General features: G+C 38.2%; 1 protein-coding gene across 1 annotated transcript in view; it reads right to left on the bottom strand.

Moving 5' to 3' along the window:
* Positions 1-15577: 15577 nt before the first annotated feature.
* ipo11 (importin 11) overlaps positions 15578-25851 on the bottom strand; it is a 104789-nt gene continuing 94515 nt past the window's right edge. The window contains exon 30 of the mRNA XM_019264464.2: positions 15578-17717. Within this exon, the coding sequence (XP_019120009.1) occupies positions 17553-17717 (165 nt within the window). The 3' untranslated portion in view covers positions 15578-17552. The remainder of the gene's footprint in view (positions 17718-25851) is intronic.

Raw genomic sequence — 25851 nt, 5'->3', positions numbered from 1 at the left:
CTGTCTACCTGACACAGAAGCTGCTACCATTAGATAATTCAGTATTTCTGGATGAAAGCCTAAATTATAGTTTGGGGGAGCAAAGGTAAAAATCGGAAAAAGTTCAAAAGAAGTTCATTTTACATTATACTAACTAAAAAAGTCCCCAAGGATGAGGATACTTATGGAGCACAGCAAAGACTTTTCAGGAAAGGCGCGTCTGATTATTGCATTTAGGCTCAGAGATGTAGCTTGGGGTGCCTCAAGGGCACTTTCACACAATTTGGTCTATAGCAAACAAAAATATTGTACACCATTACGTTCTATTTCAGGTCCAATTAATGTTCATCCTGACTTTTCACAATCGAAACAAGAGGAGTAAACAGTTAGTTATACTGGCGATTGACAGGTAACTCATTGAGTGGACAGTTTTGGTGACTGTCATCCTGCATCATCAGGATGTGTGGAAATTAAATTATGGTGACTGACAGTCTAGGCAGCAATTTAATACTTCTGTGTTCTCTGGTGTCACAGACAGTTCATGAAGAAATTCTTAGCATCATGAGCATTATTAGTTGGCTATTTTCAGACTGAAAATTGAATAGATAAGACAAAAAAGAGAAACTTGTACTCTCTGGGAATTGCACTGTCACACAGTTTTTAAAGAACCTAATGAAGTGTCAAAGTACACATAGAAAACAACTGCTTTTGACTGTCTTGCTGACTGACTTGTCAGAAAATATCTCTGCACTCATTGGCTAGTTATCATGGTTAAAAAAGTATCAATTATAAGCTCACTTTATGGACAGAATCAAAATATGGATCTATTTGTAGTATTTTTTAATCCATACAAAAAACACTTTTACACCACAAAGAAATCACACCACTTGTCCACTTGGAAGCAGACTGAGATCCTCCTTGTCAAGCAGTCCTGGTTGGATCGTTTGGTCTGCATCAGTTTGGCTCACACCAGAATGACGAGCTTTTACACTAGTCCAAACAAACAGACTGGAAAAACACACCAGGGTCCATTTTAACCAAATGCATTAAATGCAAAAGCATCCACACATGAATATATGTAACATGACCAGAATATAAGCAGCACTTGTAAAATGTGTAAAATGCAACAGATTTATAAGGTTGCAATAATCCAGTTAGAATTATATGAACATGTGAATTCTTCTTTATGGTTAGCAAAAGGGAAATGTCATCATCAGCATATACATTTAAATAAAGTTTATTGTGTATTTATGACTTTGTCCCAAAGGAAATCTGTAATTAAAAAAAAAAAGGGTCTAAGACTGACTCCTGTGGAACACCTGAAGATATAGGTATGAGACATACGTAGACATGAGGTAGAAATACTATTAGGAAGATAAGATCAAGAGATTAATCCAAAATGCCAAACATTTTTTGCAGTTAAGTCATTCGTCTAACATAATGTACTGTAACATGCCAAGATCAGATCAATAACCTTTGATAAGGGAGGCCTCAGTGCTATGATAAGCTTGGGAGCCAAAATTTAATTAACTGGAAAACATTATTCATACATGAATAATTGAATTGGATAAAGTCTATGAATTTGATGCTATCTTAGTTATATTTCCTATAGACAGCTATGGAAATGCACAACAACTGGAAGAAGATGAAAGCACAATCCAATTTTGCTATTCTATAGCTTCATAAACAGGAGAGAAGCCCCTTAATTATAATTGTATTTATGGTATTTATACCAAGAGAAAAAGGATAGTTAATTGCATTGACATTTTGGTCAGTCAGTTTTAATTCTAAAGGAAAAACGATATGATACAAAACTTCAAGGTCAGCAATGGCTCAGTCACAAAGATCATTTGGCTTTAATCATCTGCTCAAATTCAAAACTGAAATTAGTTATTTCTGTTTCCTGAAAGCAGCACTCACTATAGGTAGGTCGCAACAGGTGTTATTATATTGCTCAGGAGGCTAGATATATTGAAGTGGGTAGAATACTTGCAGCACTTCCAAACCCTCTAATCTCACAAGCTCAAAAGTGAAGTCGAAATGATAGGCTACACAAAAATACATAGTCATTACCTAGAATGAGAAACACATTTAACACTAAAATAAATGCATGCAGGACAAAAACATGCTGATTTATGCTGAAAATGACCACCCATGTTTTCCTATAAATGTACGCAATTTCTCTTATCAATGCAGGACATATGGTGCACATAACTGTAGATATAATTATGTAAAGGTTAACTTCATTAAATCTCTGTCTCTGCCATTTCTATGGAAACCTTAACCTGCATTTGGGATCGGTTGAAGTACACATAGGTCATGCTGAGAAGGAGCAGCAGGGGGTCACATGGGAGGGACAGTAGGGGACAGCTGGGGTCAGCTGTTGTACGATGGCTACGAGTATTTGATCAACTGAAAGGGACGTATCGTACAGATACTAAGAAATTGCAAACATTAAACACAAATAAATAAAAAAGAGAAATCACATCAAAATGAAAGCAATAAAAATCAGAGCCAAGAGTTATTTTGGAGAGGTCTGCCTGTGCACATTTGTCATCTAAAGCTACAAAATCTGTGCTCATGTTAGCATAAGAGATGGTCTGTCTAAGCAGGAACAAAATTGTGATTTTTATTCCAAAGCAAAAAAACAGGCACAAGTACATGCAAGTGGCACTGCAAGCACATTAACGTTAATGCTGTCTTTAGAGTCTGTCTCTTGAAATTAAAGGCACTTGCCATCCCACATACACACAAACATACACAGAGGTACCTGGTGTGTTTAAAAGCAATAACATTGGAGGGAAAAGTTTAATGGTGTGTATGTGAGTGTTATCTACGGTTCCTATTTCTCCTATTAAGACTATTATATTGTTTATTTATTCAAAAGCGGCTGTGTTGCACAGGCTGCAGGTGAAGCCACAATGTCGTTATTGCACAGAGATATATACACACTTCTGCACATACACACAGCATATAAAACAGCTGGAACCTGATTCATCACTGTTGATTGGTATCGAGTCCCAGCCACCACTGAATGGGATTTTTCTAATGTAAGTCTGTGTGGTGTGTGTGTGTGTGATGACTCAGGTGGATCAGGTCCAAGTCCGAAAGCATCAGTTTCACACACACACATACATTAGGAATGAACAGTGAATCAGAGAGGTACCATGCATCACAGATAATAAATGACTCCAGGTTCCAGAGTCTAGGAAAGATAGATTAGCACTGTCAGTGTGTTTATCTGGAAAGTTCTTCAAAATGTCCATTACTATGCAGCTCTACTAAGTTCAAGAAAATGTCTGAGCTTGGAAACTGGGGAAACTGCCCTCATTATCATCACATTCGCCAGTAATGCTGCATACATTCACAAATGTCATTGGTCTGCCATAATAATTTTATTTGACCAAAATAGCTTTCTATTTGATGGAAGGAAGTAACATTTTATCACTCCAGGAGCAGTACACAGTCCATAGGAGCATAACCATGAAACATAAAGAAACCATTTACTGCGTGCAGGTGATGGGACATTTCCTGTGATGTACAGCTGTTTGCTACCATGTATCAGGGAGCAGTAATAGTGTGGCACAATACAGTGGACTGAAATCACATCTAGCATGACCGATTGTGAACAAACTCTTCAATCCACTCAGTGAGCAAAGATGATTTATGTCTCCACCCTCACTGAAGGTCAACTTGAGGCATGAGGCTTTTCTGTCAAACATATTGTAAGACTCTCCTTTGATAATGGCACCATCCTCTCAACAACCTAGATGAGGTGCAGATGGAAATTGGTGGGGATAACAGACAGGCTCACGTCTCATATGCTGATTATGATAATGATGGGGGCCAGCTTTTCAATTACCATCAGTCACGACAACTGTGATGATGATTTGATATCCATGCATGTCTCTGGTGGCCTCCTCAGACTGGAAGAAGATGTGGAGTAAACACAGGCTGGCCGGCCTTTCAAGGCCTCTTCGCTCACATATTTACCCAGTGTTATCATGATGTAGTGCACCTGTTGCCACTCAAGGCTACACCTATCCCCATCTCACTGAAGCAAGAGGTCGATCTGTTCTCAAGGGAGGATCAGCCAGTGAGAGAATTGAGATTACAAAACAAAGCTCATATTGATCTGTTTATTTTAAATGAAGATTTGCGCTGCTTCCAACCCATGGGGGTCAGAATCTTCAATATTCAAATAGTTAGTACATGTTGTATGATATAAGGGATGTGATTTAATTCAATGTCTATCCATTGAGAGCACTAAAGGAACGTCTCTCTTTTTCTCTCTTGTCTACGACATCATCAGATAATGTGAGTTTTAAGAGGAAAACACCAGGGTTCTTACCAGAGTAATTGGTAAATGAGAGACCCCCTCCAAAACCATTTTCAGCTGCTGAAATTAAAGATGGGGCTGTGTCAAACACACACAGCAAGAGCTCACATGACCCAACGAGAGTTGTATTATTCTGATAGATAATAAACTGCATGAGGTTGCTAAAATAAATGATAAACACAATAGGAAGCATTCATCTGTGGTGACAAGCTTAAAATGCTCCCTAGGTAGTCACCACATGTGCTTGGGCAATAAGGTTTGTGTGCATGTGATAAACTGTTGGATGGATGGATGTCAGCAAATCAGTGACAGTCTGGATGCAGTTACTATGTTTGACACAGCCTTGCAATAGAGCATACACAGAACTCAAGTCAAGTCAAATGAATAAAGATCTTGTGGTAACTGGTTGTGTTAATGCCACAACACGATTACAGTGTATAATATTCACATTAGTTTGGTGTCACAATGTGTTTCTCTGAACAAACTGAATGGAGCTATGGTCACTGAAACATTAAATATGTACAAAATGTAATACATTTGATTTATGGTGTGCTTCTGTATTTAAATGATAACTCTAAAAGGAACTAGATATGAGCTGTATTACTTTCACTGTATGTAGAGACTAGTGACTGGAATACTATCAAACTACTATAAAAAAACAAAAACAAACAGCAAATATTCATTACCTGAGAGCAGTGCCTGTTTATCTCAGCTTTAATACAGTCGGTGGATTGTCTCGAATTGTTATTCTAGTAATATTATCTGTATCCTCCCAAAGAACAGGGGATTACTGTGACAGAAAAATCCCATGGGAGAAATAATGGATACGAGGCCAGCAGCAAATACCAAGCCAACTAATAGTAGCCAATGATTTATCTCAAATCCCTCAATGATGCATCAACCACCCTGTGTTTGTGTAAACTGAATATTGCCATTTGCGGTAGACTATAAACCATGATACACATACACACCAACAGTGGTTATGGGAAACACATGATGCAGACAGTGGAAATATGGGATGTGTAAAATCCAGTGGAGTTTTATTTTTTAATGCAGGACTATCAGGTGGATCTGAGAAATTTCTTTGATACGATATGAGTACTGCAGGGAATTCAATACTTCATCTAAAATGCTTTGTTGTTTACAGTAGTCTGACAGCTCTCAATGTCAAATTGATTGCTCCAAGAGTACATCTTCCTTCCAACCACACTGCTGTTTCCTGCTGAGACCTACATGCTGTGCAAATTTGTCCACCGTAACACCATGTTAGAAATTCTAGGTCTGGGATTTGAGTTTATTTGTGTCCACTGTGTGTGTGTGCGTGTGCGATTCAGTATAGGCAGTATATCTAATATAAAGCATGCCCCTGTGAACCATGTTGACGGAAAATTTCACTTCCCCTTGACGCCCACAACATCAAAACAGGCCCAGGTCAATATCAATATCAAAATGCACACAAGGTTTAGACTCCCTACACACACACACACACACACACACACACACTCACAAAGCTATTGAGTTTGGACATTTATGTAGTTTGCAGAGCAAGTTTAACTGTCGCTACCTTAAACTAAAAATCACATAAATACTAAAATGAGACGCCCACTTCCCTTTAAGCCCCTTTTTCACAGCATATAGACTGTTTAAGAAAGTGAGGTGCACACCAGAAATACACACACGCACACACACACACACACACACACACACACACACATACATTTGATAGAAAGCAGTTCAAGCATGTCTGTGTGGACTGAAGTGTTTTTTTCCTCAAAGGCTTAGTTTGTGATTGTTGCTTAAGTCCTCTAAAGCTGATTTGACCCCATGCTGCCCAAGAAAGACCAACTGCTGTTAACCTTCCACTGTGCATGAGTGTTTATGTAAGTATCAAAGGAGAATGTTGATGCAGGGGATTATGTGTGCCTGAACAAACAGGGTGTGTGTGTGTGTGTGTGTGTGTGTGTGTGTGTGTGTGTGTGAGAGCGAGAGAGATGGGGGTGGGAGAGATGAGGATGCTGTGTGTTTGTGAGTCTAGATCCGTCGTGCAGTTTCCATATCATTTCCTGCCTAAGTCTAATACCAGTACTCACAAGGACACAGTTTCTTTAGACTCTAGAGCCTGCATCCATATGCCTGAAGTTCAGTGAAAAGAGTTATAGCGTATCCGTAACCAGCAAAATATCCTTATCACTTTACTCAAAAGTGCAGCAGAGGAGGAAAATACAGAAATCACTCAGCAGGAATATGTTTTTATCTCTTTAAAAAAGACGCTTCACAAATAACAACGTTAACAGTCACCTCGCGTTTGTTTGGGAATCTGTTATATCAAGCTGAATAAAGAGCTGCAACTGGCATGCTGTTCATTGTTACGTACTTCATAGCTTCTGACAACTTTCATCAAAGTACTTCAGCCTTTAACGTATTCAGTTCTGAGATTGCCTCTCCTCTTATCTCAGCCCTCCTTCTTCTTCCGCCCGCATCTCACCGCAGAATCACAGATGACTGTCAATAAACTCCTCGCTAACTAACTTATTTTGCCTCCTGCCGTCGCCTTGCAAATCGCTGTCAAGTCGTTTTTAAGTTTTTTCCACCTGTCAGTGGTAAGAGAGGAGGGGGAGGAAAGGTGGGAGGAAGATGGGTAGAGTTGATGAACACTTTCACAGACAGTGTAATAAGAGAAAGGACTTATGGCTGCTAACTGAGTAGGATAAAAGCTCAATGGTTAATAAAAGCTCACTTGCCCATTGTTTTAGCTTTCACCACACCACACAAGAGCCTCTGGTACAGCAATCATCCAAACATGTCACGTGGGTGGCCGGAAGCTTTATACAGAATTAAGATTTCTGTTATCAAAAGGCTTTAAAATAAAAGACAGTTACACAGAGGGATAGGAAGGAAGACAATGAAAAGGAAGAGGAATGAGTGCAGGAGGGAGGTGGGAAGAACAGAAGAAAAATGATATCAGTATTTAACACATGGATCCACATGCACGCACACATTTAAAAGATGATTAAGTAGACACAAGTACTAGCGGATTAAGTATTAACAGTGACTGAGGATGCCGGAGGAACCTCTCCTCTCCAACATCTGTTACAATAGACCCAATGTCAAAAGGTACCATTAATTTAAAAACCAAGTTTGACCTCTATTTGATTGATTAAAAAAAAAAACATGACTTTAAATATAAATAAAGGGTTAAGATAAGGTGATAAGGTCACAGCAGTCTGAAATGCAAGATATATCTGGACAAATAAGGGTCTCTGCAGGATAATAAAGTGAATGGAGAATGGGCTCTTACTGCTCAACTGAGTACATTCAGGTGTGGTTTCATTTTCACAGTCATTCATTCCTCTGGTTATACTAGACACGCAGCCAAGCCTGCCATCAAGGCTTTAACACACTAGACAAATCAACAATTCAGACACAATGCTGCTAAAGGAGTCTGTCATTCAAAAGTCAGGTGGTTCTTTAAATATATAAAATCATTTTTTGTTAAAGTGGACAATTTCCCACGTTTTACCTCTCAACATCCTCATACATATATTATAGTTCATTATAGCATTACAAATGTTGTTAATATAACCATTTCAATGCACCGTGACAGACTGCTGTATGGGGGTTTTCTATGGAAAAGGATAGTGGTAGTTAAACTACAGATCAACCAAGGATTTCTGATGTTAAACCCTAGACTAAAGCTAAAAGCTCCAAAACTACTATATACTGTAATATAGTAATAATAAGACTCAAAATAAGAGCTCCACAGAAAACTGCGTGTCAAAATAATCCACCGTCAAAACGCAGTGATAAGGAGTTCATACTGAAATGATAATTTGCAATGAAAATATGAGCAAATACATTCAAGCTTAATATTCATCCCTACTGTGTGACATGCATTTCAAAAAGGCTGCACACGAGGCAAATATCATAAGAAAATGCTGTAGATAATCAAATCCTTTCCTTACTTGTCAATCTCCTATAATGTAAAATTGAAACCACAGGCAATCAGGTAATCCAACAAGGTGTCTGGACCACCAGGGCACCTATAAATCTCTTGTAGAGGATTCCTCCCTGTTGGGGAAGTCTGACAGCTGATGTGTGGGAGCCTGAGGCAGCCAACAGTTTTTGGAGTGCTGTTCACTTCACCGAGGAGAAAATTGGAAGGTTACCATGCTGTTTCTGATGTTAAAACGGGGCTAAAAAGTTGAGCTGTTTCATCGCCATGACTGCTTTTCTCTTTTCAAGCTGCAGTGATTAGACAGGAATTATAAAGCATGAGTCCTACCTGGCCTTTTGTAGAGAAAACCATGCAGAATATTTATATATGCAAACATATAATCTCTTTTCCTGAAATTCTGAGAGGGTTGCCATCCAATATTAATCAGCCACCACCAGAGAGAGACAGACATTGAGCATGATAGAGGGGTCGAAGGGAGGATGTGGTGTGTGTGTGTGTGTGTGATGACGATTTTGCACCCCTCTCGCCGATCACGCAGTCCAGTTACAGGTACTTCAGTGAACCTGTAAGCACACTGTCAAACATCTGTCAAGAGGCTGATGGCGTGATTATCAAAAAAAAACTCTCAGGCATCATCAGTGCCGTGCCAACTCTATTTTATTAAGTGTTATGACAATTTTATCTCAGGCTTTAGTGGATGTCATTCAGCTAATTACTGTCAACACGTGGATAATGAAATAGAGAGTGAAGCCATATTTTGGCTACACTCTTTCAGCTGTGATGTATTTACCCACGCCAGGAAAGTCTTTTAGCAACAGCTGCAGCAACTGAGAGAAACTAGAAAGTAGATTATCCCGCTGCTGACCTGCTGTGTTCTACACAGCATGGACACAATAACAAAAACACCTGTGTAGTATAATTCAATCCAGTGCACAGAGAGCCCTGTAGATGATACTGATAAACCTAGTGTTCAAGCTTGGCAGAAATTTTGTCTGAGAGGTATTGATTCAGCTTTATGGGGATTTTTTTTTTTTGGATCACAGGGATTTGATTTTATCACATTGTGTAAGGTGTTCCAGTAACTGTGTGCATCTCTAAGACCTGTAGATAACCAAATGCTCCAGGGAAATTTCCCTGTTGGTGTAAACATGGGCAGGGAATATCACCGGTGAGATGTCATTCCACTGCCAATGTCTGTGTCCAAACATAGAGAATTGCATGCACACATCTGGCTTCTGTGTTTCTGTTTCTGGATATAGAACAAGACTTACATACATGAGTGTGTTGATGAAAATTATTTCTTAAAAAGTTCAAACTGTGTTTTTTCTATTTCTGCATTTATGAGGCATGTTTGAGTCTGCCTAGCACTCTACAAACACGTTTTCCTCATCAAGATATTTTGAGGGGCTTTTTGGGGCTTTATTTGACAGATACAGCTGAAGAGTGACAGGAAAGTGGGGAGAGATTAATCCCGTGGCATTTACATGCAGGATTGTAATTCTCTTCCCATTTTCCCATACTTACCCTCACTTAATGCGAGCACCTTCCCTTTTCTCCTAATTCATCTCTGTACTAATGGCCACTCAATCTTGAATTTACATGAATACCTTCCCATGCAAACAGGAACGCGCACTTAGACTACACACAATCCTAAGACTTTCATTCATTGTTCCTTCTCTACCTCTTCTCTACCATCCTTTATTTTTCTCTATTCACCTTGCTCTGAGTGCCATTAAACAGCGAATAATGGATAAGGGGACATTTTACTTTTAAAATACCACTGATAAGGAGCTGTTGCAGTCTTTTTAGATACAGGCCTTATCTACTTTCCTTTATGGCTACTGCTTATCAATGATTCCTTTCCAGACATTTCAGGGGATTAGGCCAGATTTACTCTAGGATTATTTCTCTTCCGGAATTCCGTCCGTTTACACTATCATGTCAGGGACAATATGATAACGCTGACAGCATGAAAGATCTATTTGTGGGAAAAGGAACTTCGATAAATTCCTACTTAAGGAAAACACTCATCCACTTAATTTCCCATGTACACAAAATCTGAGTTAACTGGTATAACCTGACTAAATAAGATTAAAAACCCTTTAATGCAGGGATAATAATGGTTCATTTCTCCGTCTTTTGAGGTCACTGAGTATGGTCCGTATAATCTCTTACACTGAGGTGTTCTTAACATGATTTTCTTGTTTGTATGAGAGAAGTGCACTTCAATTTTTGGATGACTATCTATTGTTAACCCATTGAGTTTTGAACACCCTTTATAAGTCATTTCGGACAAGAACTATGCTCCTCATATAATAGCACAAACAAGCAAAGACACTGACATGCAAAACATATCTAATCTTTACTGAATCTCCTTATAATAGTTGGAAAAATAATTTTTATGTATATATAAAAGATGACTACTGTGAACATAGGCATCCAGTTGAAGTCTACATTGCATGAGTGTATTAAGGTTGCAGACATTTCACTCATTACCATAGACTCTATAAAACATGGACATGGCATCTGTGGCGTCATTAAAAACTCTGATCACCACAATTTTGGCAGTCCTGCCTTAGATTAGAGGTTTGGCAACCACATTTTACAGAAACTTTTCTGCAACTGGAAATATTTTGATATGCAGAATAAATTCAACTTGTATTGCATTTTTCTGTACAACAATTTGAATATGTGAGTAAGATGTGAGGATTCTTAAAATAACATCTTAAGCCTTTACCATTTAAATATCTAACAGATAAATAATGAAAACCAGTGGTGGGAATTTTTATTTCTGTGTGTGTCAGATCAGATTTATTTCACCTATCCAACTCAACTAATGCGTGAAATGCATTTTCTGGTGCCTTTAAAGTCAGCTGATAGGATGGAAACTAATTGGTCAATATCTAGTTCTGTCCAGTGAAAGCAAGGTAACGTATCTCAAGAGTTCAACAATAGGACAAAAGAAGTAGACGATTTCATTCGAAGCCAAAGCAGACAATAAGAAAGTCAATCTGAAAGAAAAACAGATAGAACAAATAGACAGGTGATTGGTTTCTGCCCAACAACACATCAACAATTTAGAGGCATCAGGAGTCGATGGAAATAAGATTTCCCACAGGTTACCAGAACCTTACAATTCCACCAGTTCCATTCATCACATGTCGAGTGTGAGGAAAACCTTTGCATTTGGATCCAAAGCACTCTGTTCCTCACCAAAAAAAAAAAACCTGTATTTTTTTCATACAGATAAAGAATAAAAAAGTACTAAAAATCTGTCAGAGCATGTCAGTTATTTAAGCTATCTGTCATCAGACATATTCTGGTTGATAGTCAAAATATACAGAGGGTTGATATCTAGCCCTAGGCATCACCTCAAGAAGTGTTGAGTCACATGTTGAGATAAGTGACACTGCAGTGATAAAAAGAAGAAAATATGGCAGTAATCTGATTAGTAGCTGCAGCCCAGTCTACACTATATGAGCGGAGAGGGAGACGAGACAGTAAAAGACATTACATACATTATTACCAGAGGAACACATAGTGCGCACCTGTCTGATTAGTATTGGCTGCACTCCCTACCTACAGCCTGCAACATAATAAATACTGTAATACTCTGAGATGAGAAGTAAATTCAGAGAGCGTCTCCATTTTACGTGTGTCTGTGTCTCTCTTCTTTGATAGAATATGACTAGAAAATTTCATTTCTCTTGTATGCTCTCATCTCCCTGTGGTTTAACTTTTCATCCCGTATTTATTTGCACTCGGTTACACCGACATACTGTTGATGGGGTTTGCAAAGAACAAGTTGTGTGGCTACACTTGTAATCATAAAGATCTATGGAAGAATTTATTGGTTCTGTTATGCATTAGTAGTGCCAAATACTTCCCAAGGAGTCATCAAGGACTTACATTTTACAGCCCTGACTGCATCGAAGTAGGGCTGCACTAATGATCATTTTTAGTGCAGTTCATCTCCAAATATTTCCCCCTTCAAATCGATTTTATTCTTTAGTCTAGAAATTGTAAGAAACCAGTGACAGCCCATACAATTTCTTTCCAAAAAAACAGATATATTCAGTGTATAATCACATAAAAGAAGAAAGCAACACATTTACTAGAATGTAAGGCACATTTGCTTGAAAAATGTGTTTTAGCGGCTTTATTTACAGAATATGGCAGAAATAGAACACATTATGCATAACTATGTTTTCATTAGCATTTAATCATCTTAAAATAAGAATTATGTTTTTGATGAGCTTTTTATATCTACAGACACTGCAGGGCGTCCTTTCTACAGTACACCAGAACTGAGAAATACTGACTCTAGATGTTTTAAATTTGTGAGGGAGGGTAAGTCAAGGGGGTTTCAATCTGCAACTACACTAATAGATGCCACTACATCCTACACACACTGATCCCTTAAATGGTAAATAATTAATCAAAAGTTCTTCTGTCCATCAATTAATTCCTATTTCATTTAGTCAAAGTCTGAGGTTGTACATCAGCACTTTTTACCAACATTTTGTAATTTTGGTGTGAAAACTTTATTAATGTCAAATACACACATACACTCCACATATGCCAGAAAGGGTGAAGGAGTTGTTAGTTGCCGTCTCATTTACCCTATGAAACTCATAAATTAGTGGATCAAAGTCGGACACTTTAATCAGAGGACTTGTCACATTTCTATACACTTTTGAGTGACGAGCAAAGGTTACAAAATACCCATGGACCCAGGGACATTCAAGCTTGAATACCCATGGCACCATACACCTACTTGAAAGCCATGTGGTATGGTCACTTAAATAATTGCACACGCTTGGAACCTCAGGTTTTAATTACAGGCTTCCACAGGCAGACAAGAGCCGCCACTACTAATCAGAATCAATACACAGAGACAAATAGGCACTCACCCACACACTGTCACGGATACTTTCCAGCTACAAAAGCCCTCGCACAATCAGAATGACAGGTAACTGTCAAAGCACAGGAACTGAAGAACATATTCAAAGTATTCATGAAACAGGAGCTTTTAAACAGGTATTTTACTTGTCTTAGTCTTTTTCTTTTTTTTAGTGAGGCACACATGAGAATGGTCTTTCAGTGACAATATTTCAGTAACTTTAAGAGATGTCTGATGTTTTGTTTGTGTGTCAGGATTAAATCATTGAGCAGTGGTTAGGTGGGCTGACATCACCAGAGGGAAAGACAATAACAGGTATCTTTGAACAAAAGAAAGGACAAACATGAGTCAAAGTCTTTCCTGAAGTTTTGAATAGATAATTAATACAATTCTTATATTTGTGTGATAACTATTGGTCAGACAGTTATTATTGCTAGGATCGGAAACAGCTGGAAACAAATACTGTAGTCTGGCCCTGTCTAAAGGTAACAAAATCTACCTATCAGCACTTCTGAAGCTCACAAGTTAATATGATGTTTCCTGATTGTTTAATCCATACAAAAACAAAGTGTAAAAAGGTCACTTTTAGGACAGCGCAATTATTTTTGCTATGCTAAATGGCTGCTGGATTTATTGTGCAGACATGGCATCAGTCATCTAACTTTCTGCAAGAAAGCAAATATATGTGAACCCCAAAATATCGAGCTATTGAATACTGGCTAAAAGATCTTTAATGTCCAAGTTATTACCTACACATATACACATTACATATACCCCTTGTAGCGCCAGACCATGGGTGATTAAAAGGTTAAGAGGAAAGAGAGAAGATGTTTACTTGGATCATCTAGGAAATGCGTCGGCAAATGTTTATAAATGCAGGTTTAATGATCATATTTGTGTCTAATGACTTAAACCAACCAACCACTGAAGGTGAAGAACCATGTTATAGATTTGAGCTAATCTCAACCTCATGCTCTCCAGTGACACACATTTTACAGGAAAATAAACACAAAGCCTCACTGGTTGCCTACCTGTGACTGTCGTCTGTCTTTAAAGTAGTACGCTGGTACTGAGTGAGCGTGAAAAGTGGGAGAAAAAAAGATGAATGGCCTAGTCGGATTGATAGTGCTGTGAAGGAAGAAAAGGCAGGGCAGGAAGTGAAGATGGGTGTAGAATTCGTAATTGTCTCTTTGCACTCTATGAGCCACTCAAGTGACCAGCTGCCAGAAGTACATTTATTCTTGAGCACTTAAGATAAATGGTTCGATGCTGGCTGCCGTTTTCTTGTCCTTTGGCAAGAAGAAACTGTCCATAGCAAAAGTTAGGGGAGAACTTGTCTGTCTGCAGAAAAGTGTGCTACATTGATTTGCTTCGTACGGCCTGCAGCGACTGAGCAGCACTGCTGGAACAACAGAAACATATGTAACCATTAAAAAAGTCTCCTGCTTGTTTATACCTGCAACTTTTTCTGATTGCTGCAGCATTTGAAAAACTCCCTGAGATACAGTGCGTGTAAAAAGCTATTTTCCTGTCAAGGATCACTAAATGGTTTTCTTTTGTTGGGTAACACGTCGTACAGTGTAATATTCAGGAGTTTCTTTTCTTTCTGAATCTTTCTAAATAAACGCACAATAACTTTGATGGAAATAAACTAAGATCACCCACTAGGAAAACAGCACAATGCTTTTACTTTTAAAAGTGTTAAGTGACAGATTTAAAACAACTTCATGAAGCAAATGTAAACCAGGAAATCACACCACGTGAATGTTGTATGGTGAGTATATCACTTATGTCTAGGCTGCCATGACGTTTTGTTTTTCATGGTTTAGTGATCCCCTGATTACTCCTCTAAAGTTGAGTTTTATAGTTAAAGAGAAAAGTCTCAACACATATTGGGTAAATGGTCAAGAAATTAGGGACACATATTCATCTCCTCCACAGGATGAATTGTAATGACTTTGGTTATCACCTTACCTTTCGTCTGATACCATCATCAGGTCAAAATTGTATTTTTTGTCTTGTCATTTAATTTCCCTCTCTTTCTCTGGGTCTCTTGTGCCATTTTCCAATCTGTGTAATGATTTCTCTGTGGTAATTTCCCCATTATCTAACCCATCGTCTTGTTCTGAAGTCACTCCCAAACTGGTGATAGCTCGCGTGTCAAGGATACTGCATGCACACCCAGCAGTAAATTCTTACCATGATATTGCTTTTTTTCAGTGCATTGAGACACTCTTCCTCCCTCTTCTGCTATCAGTGTTTAAGTCCTCAGTGGTGCAATATCCAGGGCAACAGTCCATCAGTTATTAAGCTTGATGCTACTGCCAGCGCCATGTTGGTCTGATCTGCTTGAAATAAAACACACTCCAAAGAATCAGTAATGGAAATACACAAACTAATATTTGGCTGATTACCGCACTTTATTGAAGGCTTTGGAAAAAGCAATAAGGATTATTTCCCATCAAATTGTAATCAAATTCATAACCCAAAAACATCTCTACTGCTTGTTGTGTTAAACTTCATAATTACCATCATTAACAGAATACAAGTACAGAAATTCTCTACTGTTAAACTAGTTAAGAAATGAACATATTAGTAAGAAAGGTCTTTTGAGTTTTAAGGATAGGTAAGGCTGAAAGCATAAGGCCGTAATTCTGACTGCTACTGAACTCTATCACAGTGTCAAAGGAGCTAGTGTCAGGATTATCATTCCCAAGGAGGCTGACCGACCTACTGAGAGCAAAAAACAAAACAAAGCATATTAACCCAGAAGAATGGACTATAAAGGCAGGCTGACCCATAATAAACCAGGTTAATTCTCTATAAGTTTTAAATCACACCAAACAATAGATCTTTTTTGAGACCACACTTGTGAGTGATAATTTGTGAGAAAAGCTCCAGATGCCAATTGTAGAAAGTTTTATCAACTATTTAAGAACTGAAGTGCCTAAATGTAGTATTCTTTTTTATTTTTCTTTATAATACAGTCTGCCAAACTTCTGAATAATCAATTCTTCTGAGAAAACCTACTGGAAAACAACTGGTTCTTCAGTCAAATCAAACATATCAAAGCTTCACCTCTACTAACCTACAAAAAAATTCAATAACAACTGGTCAAATAAGAAAAACTGGCAGGGCAGCAGGAGAGCTACACAAAACAATGTATTTTCACTTCAAGTCACAGTGGCTCCACAATCTGACTTCAATAAAAACAGCCACTTGGTTTAGAATTCATCAAATTATTTAAATTAAATAATAAAGACATAACCTTCTGGCATGTTATATTTGTCAGTCAGTATTTTGTACAAGTTAGCACTGAGACATGAAATATTACAAAAATTCAAGATGAGGGTCTTAATACAACTAAAGCCTAATTTGCCACAATCCTGCCGACGACCTGCTCCAAGGCCTTCTACCACTGTGTTAAGTCCATTGATGTGAGAAAAAGATGAAAACACGTGAAACAGTTTTTTGGTTATTAAAGTGCTCCGACACACCATCAATTAGCAGCAGTATGTATATACATAGAAATGTGGTTCAGCACTCTTACAAATCATCCATTTAAAAACCACCCATTTTAAAGAAAAGCTCCCTCTAACTCAACTCAAAAAGAAAGAATAACACTTTCTAGTTCTCTCAGTAGTTACTTCAACTTGACCTCTGGTTACAACAAAATGATTTCTTCTTTTTTTTTTAAAAATGAAAGTGAAATTAACACAAAATAAAAACAAACTAAAAAGTAAAATATCGTCATGCAGAATATCATCCATACTGTACTTTACATACATACAAAATTACATTTCTTTTTTTTTTTCTCTTTTTAAGAATAGATTCTGTAAACACTGCTTTAGGTCCTTTAGGTTACGGTTTATCCACATTTCTGCTACAATCTGTATGTTTCGCCGTAGAAAATAGTCCGAGGCTCTGGCTCTGGCACCTGCAGGTGATTTTATACTCCTTAACTTTTATACCATCCATCCAATTTTCTACCCATTTCACGTTAAAACCACAGAAAGAGAAGAAACTAGAAGAATTGAGTGGAAGCTCTAGTGTGGTGATGTTTTTATGTGGGTGTTTTAAAAATGTGAAGGTACTTTGACATTTTAAAGTACCCACATATACCCCATCTTGATAAAAAAGGATGTAAAGGAATCCGGATAATAGAGAAAGGGACAGGGGGTGTTAGCTGAGGACAGTAGACAAGGCTAGGTTTGAATATAGATAAGGCATAGCATGGGTAGAGGTTGGGAAGGTTGGATTAGGAGTCCACACATCGGGCAGATTGTTAGCCTTTTCAGTACATTTTCAAAAATTGGGGGGAGGGTAGCACTGGGCAAAGATGTTTGGGTAAGGTAGTAAAGGATTGTAGATGGGATTCAGAGTCCTTGGAGGAACTCCTGGAGCTGCCTGACGAGCTCTGTGTCCACAGTCTCCATCAGCACCCCAAAGCCTTGGTCCCCCATCAAGGCCTGCTGCGCCTTCAGCTTCTCATAGACAAACTGCTGGAGAGAAACACTGTGCACCGGATCCTCCAGGGCCAACTGTAGTGAGACAAAGAAAACTGAGGTTCAACAGGATGCTACTCTGGAAGCGTCTAAAAGTAAACGTTAGAGAAAGACCACTTGTTACAAATTTACTGACAGTAAATGAGCTGCTAATATTCTTTCTCATGTCCAAAAATAAATAAACAGCTTTTCAAGTAACATAATTTATTGAAAGAAAATCTAAAATACATGCAGGCATCATTTATTTTTCAGTCTCCTTCTCCTCCTCTTCTGCTGAGCAAACACTGAGTGCAGGTTGAGTATTTTGGCAGAAATTAAAAGGTTCGATTCTTCTTTGATGTGCCTGCATTGCCGTAGCAAATCTGGATTTGGGGATTTCTCTTATTCTTCCTTGCAGATTTGCTCATTGCTCATTTCCTAAGCAGATTCAGGTTCTGGTTTTGGCTGGGTCAGTATGGACTTTGACATTATTGTTCTGTAAGCATTCCAAAACCCAGCACTTTGCATTATAGTTGAGGGGTTTTGCAAACCGGTTTGCTGTCTTCTTCTGGCCAATCTAACAATTTCAGCTCAAGATGTCACATTTATTACAGCCCTTCAAATTCCTGTACAAATAAGGACTACCCTGAGGGAAAGGTATAAGGATAAATGAAACTACACTGATTTTTAAACCATCATATGTGGTTCCTATGCTGGTATAGGAACACTTATTGTAGTTTATCTGCTTACTTTACGGTCTATGTTTTAAGATATGCAGTACATGCTTGTTTGACTTCTATCTTACAGTCTGAAGCACAACTACACACTGCTTTTCCATTATGCAGCAATGTAAACCATGGAGGAAGAGATAAAACCCAGGCCCTATTCACAGTATATAACAGGAACAAATACAATAAGCCATGGCCATATAGAGGTGCTTTACCTGAGCAACAATAAAAGACACCTTTAAAAAAAATACTGACTGTGACATTCATTAAATAATATTAGACAATGGTAAAAAGGTAAATCTGCAAATAAATCCATCAATTCATGTTCTGTAAAATCAGAGAATATTGTTGAAGAGGACATTTACTAACACCTTAACACACCTTTGATAAAGAAGGGAAGAAAAAAAAGCAACTCACAGATGTTACCATTTTCAACTATGACATGTACAACATGCATCTAACAAAACCTATGCTAGAGAATTCAGAATGAAAATGATTCAGTAAATGCAAGAGCTACCATTTATCTTACGCAGAGGACAGCACAGGAAAAACGATCCTTCACGACAGAGTAAAAAAGCAAAGAAAAGCTGGATGGCTGACAAGAGCTGACGCATTTCTGTGTCCAAGCACACTGTCATTTATTTTCTGTAGAGCTGAAGTAAGGGAGGAAAATCAAATAAACAAATTACAGGGGTGTATGTATATAATCAAAACTTCCTGAATACATCATAGCCACCTTTTAAAACATTATATTGTGTTACAAAATACATGAATTTTGAAAAATAATGCAACTTGCTGTCTTAATTTGCACGTACCCTCAAAATCACCAGGTGCTTTTAAAGCGATGGTTTTTGGTTGTGTATGTGTGTGTTCGGGCACCTGCGTGCCTGCAGCTTGATTCTGCCACTCATTTGAATTTGCTTTGATTTCCCCACAGATTAATTACCATTATCATGTGATGTCGCTTGACCCTCCTCCGAGTTGGAGTTTGTGCGGTTCAATACACTGAACTGCTTTCAGAACGTTGTCTGTGGCTAAATCTCTATAATTTATTACACACAAACTTTGTTTGTGCACTCTTACTCACGCCCACAAACCGCGACTAAAGAAACAAAAAAACAAAAAAAAACAAATAGAAAAACTTAGAAGAATATTGTAATAACAACTCTTGTTGTCTAGCCAATCACTGGAAAGAATACTTGTCAATGCTTATTACTTCTTTGTTATTACAGTGCAATCAGACTAGTGAAGAGTGGTTGTTGGAGAGTGGCTTAATGGAAAAGCTGTCATCTAACCTCCATAATTACCATCAGCACAAGGACCTGCTCAAGGTGTGTGTATGTGTGTGTCTTGTTTAGGACTGTATTCTATTTTGCCTTGTGTGTCTGTAAAACCGTGTGTGTGTGTCTGTGTTTGAGCCAAATGTCAAGCATGTCCTAATCACTATGAGCTTCTTAAATATCTAATCGAACAGAGGAAACCATTAATGATTTATGGCTGGTATTAGTTCTGGTTTAATGGAAAAATAGGCAATTACAAGTCTGAAGGTACAGTTTGTAATGTCTCTGCAACAATGCGTCCAATTAAAGGGGACATATGTGCTTGCATAACCTTCTATACAATGCCAAAGAAACTAACCATTAAAAGCAAGGGTTTAAAAAAAAAAGCATGTGGATGTCTGTAACAGTATGTGTATGGTAGTCAATATCACAGTGGATAGATAAACAATAACATGCTGAGGACACCTGCTGTGCGGAGACTCAAAAACACAGCACTGATAACAAACGGATCTGAAGAGTGGAATCCACCATGAGGAACAATGATCCACTGTCTCCTTGGGGAAATACAGTGGCAGACAAAAAGACTAGAGAGGAAGAAGAGAAAGAACAAAAGAGGCATGAGGAGGAAGTGAGGGTGTTTTACTGTCATGCCGAGAAGGAAGGTGAAGAGGAAAGTGAAGATAGCGGCAACAGTAAAACACAAATTTAACAAGACGTGACATGATGACACTGCAGAACACACTGTAAGGAAGGCGAGTGACGAAAGCGAGATGACGTGGGTGGGACGCAGAGAGAGTGGGCAATGACAGCTGTAACGCAATGTTGAGGAGGACAAGGAAACAAGATGGGCAACATGTATGTAGAGGCAGAGAAAGCGGAAACAGGACAGCCTGTGGAAACCATCACCTCTGATGCAATCCCTGGACTACTGCTGCCCTTTTCTAAAGCAGGCAAACTAAATAGACTTATGTCATTACTGTAAAAACACCAGTGTTGTTCAAAATTGGGCCTGTCCCAAGGATTTTAAAGATCTCCCGGTAGAACACACATATGCCAACAAACGCTCTCTGAATGACAGACCTACAGAAAAGCAATCACATTTGTAATAAAAACAAGCTACATATTACTATTGTTGCATTTGTAAATCTGGGATTAACCAGCAGCAGTTTTTACAGAGTAAACACAAGCGGATATATTAAAGAATGACATCGCAAACTTGTTCTTTTATTGTTCATCCTTCTCTTACAGTTATTTTGTATTACAGTATGCTGCTCTGTTTAGAGATTTGTAGCAGAGGAAGTCAGGCAGGCAATAGCAAACTGGAGTTAACGATGAAACAACCTGAACTTTTCCAGGCTTGATTTCATATCCCGCGGTGCAACTGCAAACACAAGCATATACAGTACGTGAGTGTGTCTGTTCAGTGTGATGTAATGAGCTGTGGGACCGTATGATGTACTTAACTGTAAACTAAGAACTGTTTTGTGTGAGGGGATAGTGAGAGTGTGGGGTCTAGAGGATTACACCACATCATTTATATATGACACATTATATACAGGTTTTTACCAGCCAGTTGCCCCCAGCAATGCGGAGTAGACTTGCTCTCAAGTGGTCAGATTCAACTCAAAGCATTCTACTGTTCAAGACGAGTGATTCAAAACAGACTGACACTGGCATGCAAATGAAAACCCACTGCGATGTGTTGAGAGAGCAGCTATTATTTTAAGATGCACTGAAGTACAGAGTCACGGCTCACCTAAAGTTTTGCGCTCATCTCCCCATCCACTGTCTTATCCAATGTTTCCCCCAGATCTTTTTCATTTCAACACATATCGGGGGGGAAAAAAGCAGCAGAAACTCTTCAGTTTCTATCTTGATAAAGAAACATGCAAGAATTTGTCTTCAGCAGTTGCCTAGAGGTGCAACTATAATCATAGCTTCCCTGTCGCACAGTGTTTTTTTTTTATTTAGTTGTGCATAATTTACAAGGCATAGCTGTGTTCTTCATCACTTGATTTATTCAGATTTGACTCTCTACACACATTTGAGGCACCAATCAAATGTGTTCACCAATGTTTCAAAGAGCCAGAGTGATGCTGTCTAGGATTTCTATTTATGTCTTGCAAATGGACTTGTCTCTGTTGCGTACAAATCAATTCATCAATAGCCTAATTGAATGACACTGTGACCTATAAAAACCTGCTGCTGTCACAAATGGATGCCATGGTTACCATGGTGTCCACATAGCCATTTCTCCGGTGTTACTGGACACACAACACTTACTAGGTCAGCCTGGGCTTCTCTACGGCTCCTTTTCCGGGGCACAAGGTGGATCTTTTTAATTAACGCTCTCAGGGATCGGATGTAGGGTTAATGCAGCGCATACAATGTGTTAATATTATTCATTTGATTTGAGTGTATTTAATATGTGGTTGATACATGTTCCACATTTTTGAATTTTTAAATCTTACATCATATAGGTAATTTTGGTCAATGATAACTAAAAAGAACAAGTTATTATTGAGAGGTTCTGTCCTGATGCATTGCACTTTAAAATGGCTATTTTAAAAATGGCAGCCTGATGGTCAGGAGAAGATGGACAAAGAGACAAGAACCAAGATTATGTTTGTTTTTTCTTAACCCAGAAGTTTGAGGATGATACCTCTATAATTTGAACGTATATTTCATTTTTGCCATTTGCTCCACTAGTTTATAGAATTTAACATGTTCAGTTTAGGTCATCTTAGGCAAGATGTTTTAGCTGTGAAGTTATACATTTTAAAGTTTGCGTTGTCAGGCAGATGAAATGGGAGATGTGTGTAATCAGGGCGTCTGGATGTGTGAGGAAAAGATAACAGGAACATAAAGGGAGGAGCAGAGGTATGCTGAACAAAGAGAAGTATTTCGCTCTGTAGAGAAGTGTAGCTACAACAACATACTAAGTGAAGTGAAAACAAAAAGGAGTGAAACAATGACCAAGTAAGGAATTGAATGACAAAAGCTATCTGTGTGAAGATAAGGAGCACAGCCAGCCTGATGGTGCACAAACCAAAGAAAAAAAAAAAGGAGAAAAGATGAGGCTTTAGGAGTGATGAGAGGAAAGGAGTGACGATGAGAGGAAAAGAGTGATGATGAGAGGAAAAGATAAAGGGAGAGTGACATGCCCCCTGCTGGGGCTCACTGATAAAGAACCACTGGTCTTCATGCCTCGGAGAGAGAAGAAGATAAATGAGAGGCAGGATGAAAAGAAGAGAGGCGGATGAGATGTGAAGAAAGTAGATGGGGGTTTGGTAGTTGCCTAGTGAGCAGATGAGGAACAAAAAAAGCAAAAGAAGAGATAATAGACAAGTAGGAGATATGCTAAGAAGAAAATACTACTTATGCCAATAATGATGATAATGATGTCCAAATTTCCATTAAAATAAACAAGGCAAACATTTTCTGGAGGTTGCCAAATATCATTTTTTTCTCTTTATATTTCTTCTGTGACCAGGGTTATTGTGCAAATAACTGCTTTGAGGTGTTTCACAACTCTGCTAATATTGTAAAATTTAGTCTTGATCTCAATGTACTTGCTGACTAAGTGTGTTTTAGTTAGCTTGAGCACATACTGACATACTCATTTTGAACATGGCATGCCTTCTACAAGTTGATTCCACACTCAACATCACTAATGAGAGAATAAAATTACCATTTATTCCTGTTTGTAGTGTTTTCAGCAATCTGCAAAGCTGTTTTAGGGAATGATTTATGTATACACTTGTAACCAGTTTTGTAAGATTCATATCTTACTCACACCTTGTTGGTTTTGCTTCATTTATGGGATTTGTTGACATTAAAAATGTATAGTATTACCTGCTTGGTCCTTTCAATACTCTCTAAAAGCCAATGAAACTTAAGCATTTGAGGTGGCACGTTAGAGTGGAACAAATGTCAGTCATTATAAACATCAAAGAATAACACATACAAAATATTGTTGGTAAGTGTGTATACCAGTATTTATGGAAGCATATGTGTGAGTGTGGGTAATGGGTATTTTGCAGAGAGTGACTGTATTGGTATGTGTTAGTATAACATATACAAGTTGGCAGAGCAACACTGGAGGAGTCTGACACTAATCCTATTACCTCAGGGTTCTCCTACTTCAACTCGTGCAAAGCATTCATTATTGCCAACACATACACTGCCCTGATTGAAGCACATCCCCATTCTTGTACATATTGACATGTATATATATATTTGCTATATCTTTAACTATTTGCATGCTACTGTACAATGACCTAGTGTAAGTGTCTGCTTTTTCTTATTACACATTTCTTAAATGTAAGACATCACAAAAATTTCCAAGCTTGATATTCCAACCTAATCCAGCTCTTAAAGCAGACAATATTTTTTACAGTGACAGAAAAATAAACTCAGATGATTTGTTATTCACATTCAGCTGGAGAGCTGTGCTTTTGTTGCTCTGACATGTCAATATCTGCCATGAAAACGTCTTATTAAAGGCAATGCGCACCGGTAGTAAACCTACTTCAGGGATTGTACTTACTCTGATTACATCTCCTCTCAGGTCTTGGTGTATACAGGCTGATTGACATCTCCCTGACTCGCCTGTTTTTTGCACCTTTTGTTGTGGGACAGATTATACCTTTATCATTCTTAGCAGAACATTGAGTTTGTTGAACTCCTGTAATTCCATCGGCATCTTTAACAAGACTGCAACCTGCTGTTGCAAAGAGCAGCTAGATATTTAAATGTAAAGAAATCATTATACAACATTACAAGAAAATATTGTTGTAATGATTTAAGGAATTACAAATCTGCACCTGTTCCCCGATTTACTAACTCACTCTTTGTTGTAGTCTCCAAGGCCCAGCTCTGATCACCCTGAGTCATTTCTTTAGATTGACAAAACTCAAGAGCCACAGAAGACAATATTTAACTGTTTTCACAAGCTACTCCCTATGCCCAGTAAAATCTTTTTATCTGTGGAGTTCCCCATTATAATTAATACAAATTATAGTTAGCAGCATTAACCTCAGGACTGTATTAGGGCTTCCAAGTGTAGATAATATATTACAATGTGGAATTGACATTTTAAGATATATTGTGTGTACATGCCCTAAATAACAAATGGATCCTGTGCTGCACTGACCAAACAGAAGAGAAACCAAACAGAGTAAGTAAGGACATGAGAGATAAGGTCATGTACATTCTTCAGTGTTATTATATCCAGGAACAAACATTGATCAGCCATACTGAAAATTGAATTGAAAGCACCATTAAATAGTCATCAAGAAAAAGAGAAGTGCTATTTAAAAAAGTATAAGACAGGAGAGGTCAGATCAACAGTCATTGAGAAACAAGATCAAGAGGGATTACGTAAACTGCAAACAGACCTCTCTCTCTTTTTCTGATATTGCATTAGTACATGGTCTCTTGACTTAGAGGGAGGATTAGCACTTGATTGCAGTAATTTTCCATACCAAATGAGGCAGCACAAATTGTAATTGTAGTATTGTAATAGAGGGCGTAAATTAAGAACCCTTTAGCAGTCCATCATAAGAGTGCGCATTACCAAATGCACACCTTTAGGTGTGCATACACACACACACATATATAAAATCTGTTGAAAACATGGAAGAGCTGTAGATTAAAGACCTCCCTCAAAAAGTTACGTTTTGGTGTAGAGAAGCAGCATCTCTAAACAAGCTTGGTAAGGGGGTCCTGATTCTGTAACAAACAAATGCCTATAAATAATTCTGACACTCTAAAACAACTTTTGTTGACATGCAAACCCTCACAATGCTCTAGTGGATTGGCAGACTGGCTGTGACTTGGAAAACTCTTGCAACTGAGGCTTTGAGAGACAAGCTGGGTCTAAACAGTGATATGCTATATCCCATCTGAAATCTGCTGTGCCATCTGGCAAGCACTGAAAGACCAATTTATGCGTTTGTAAGATGGGACTCCGAGTAGAAGTATGTAGTCAGCAACTTTTGCAGTTTGGAACTTAAAAAAAAAAAAGTCATAGAGTAATAAGGGAATCCACAGGAGACTACCAACCATCAACAATCATCTTCCTGCTCAACTGATTCACTTTAATCTAGAACCTGTGATTTGGAACATGAATAGCGTACAAATTCTTAAATCAGCTTCATAAAAAATGGATGATTATTTGAA

Source organism: Larimichthys crocea, chromosome III (assembly GCF_000972845.2).
Source record: "Larimichthys crocea isolate SSNF chromosome III, L_crocea_2.0, whole genome shotgun sequence".
NCBI lineage: Eukaryota > Metazoa > Chordata > Actinopteri > Sciaenidae > Larimichthys > Larimichthys crocea.
This window is presented reverse-complemented; position numbering and strand designations above follow the sequence as displayed.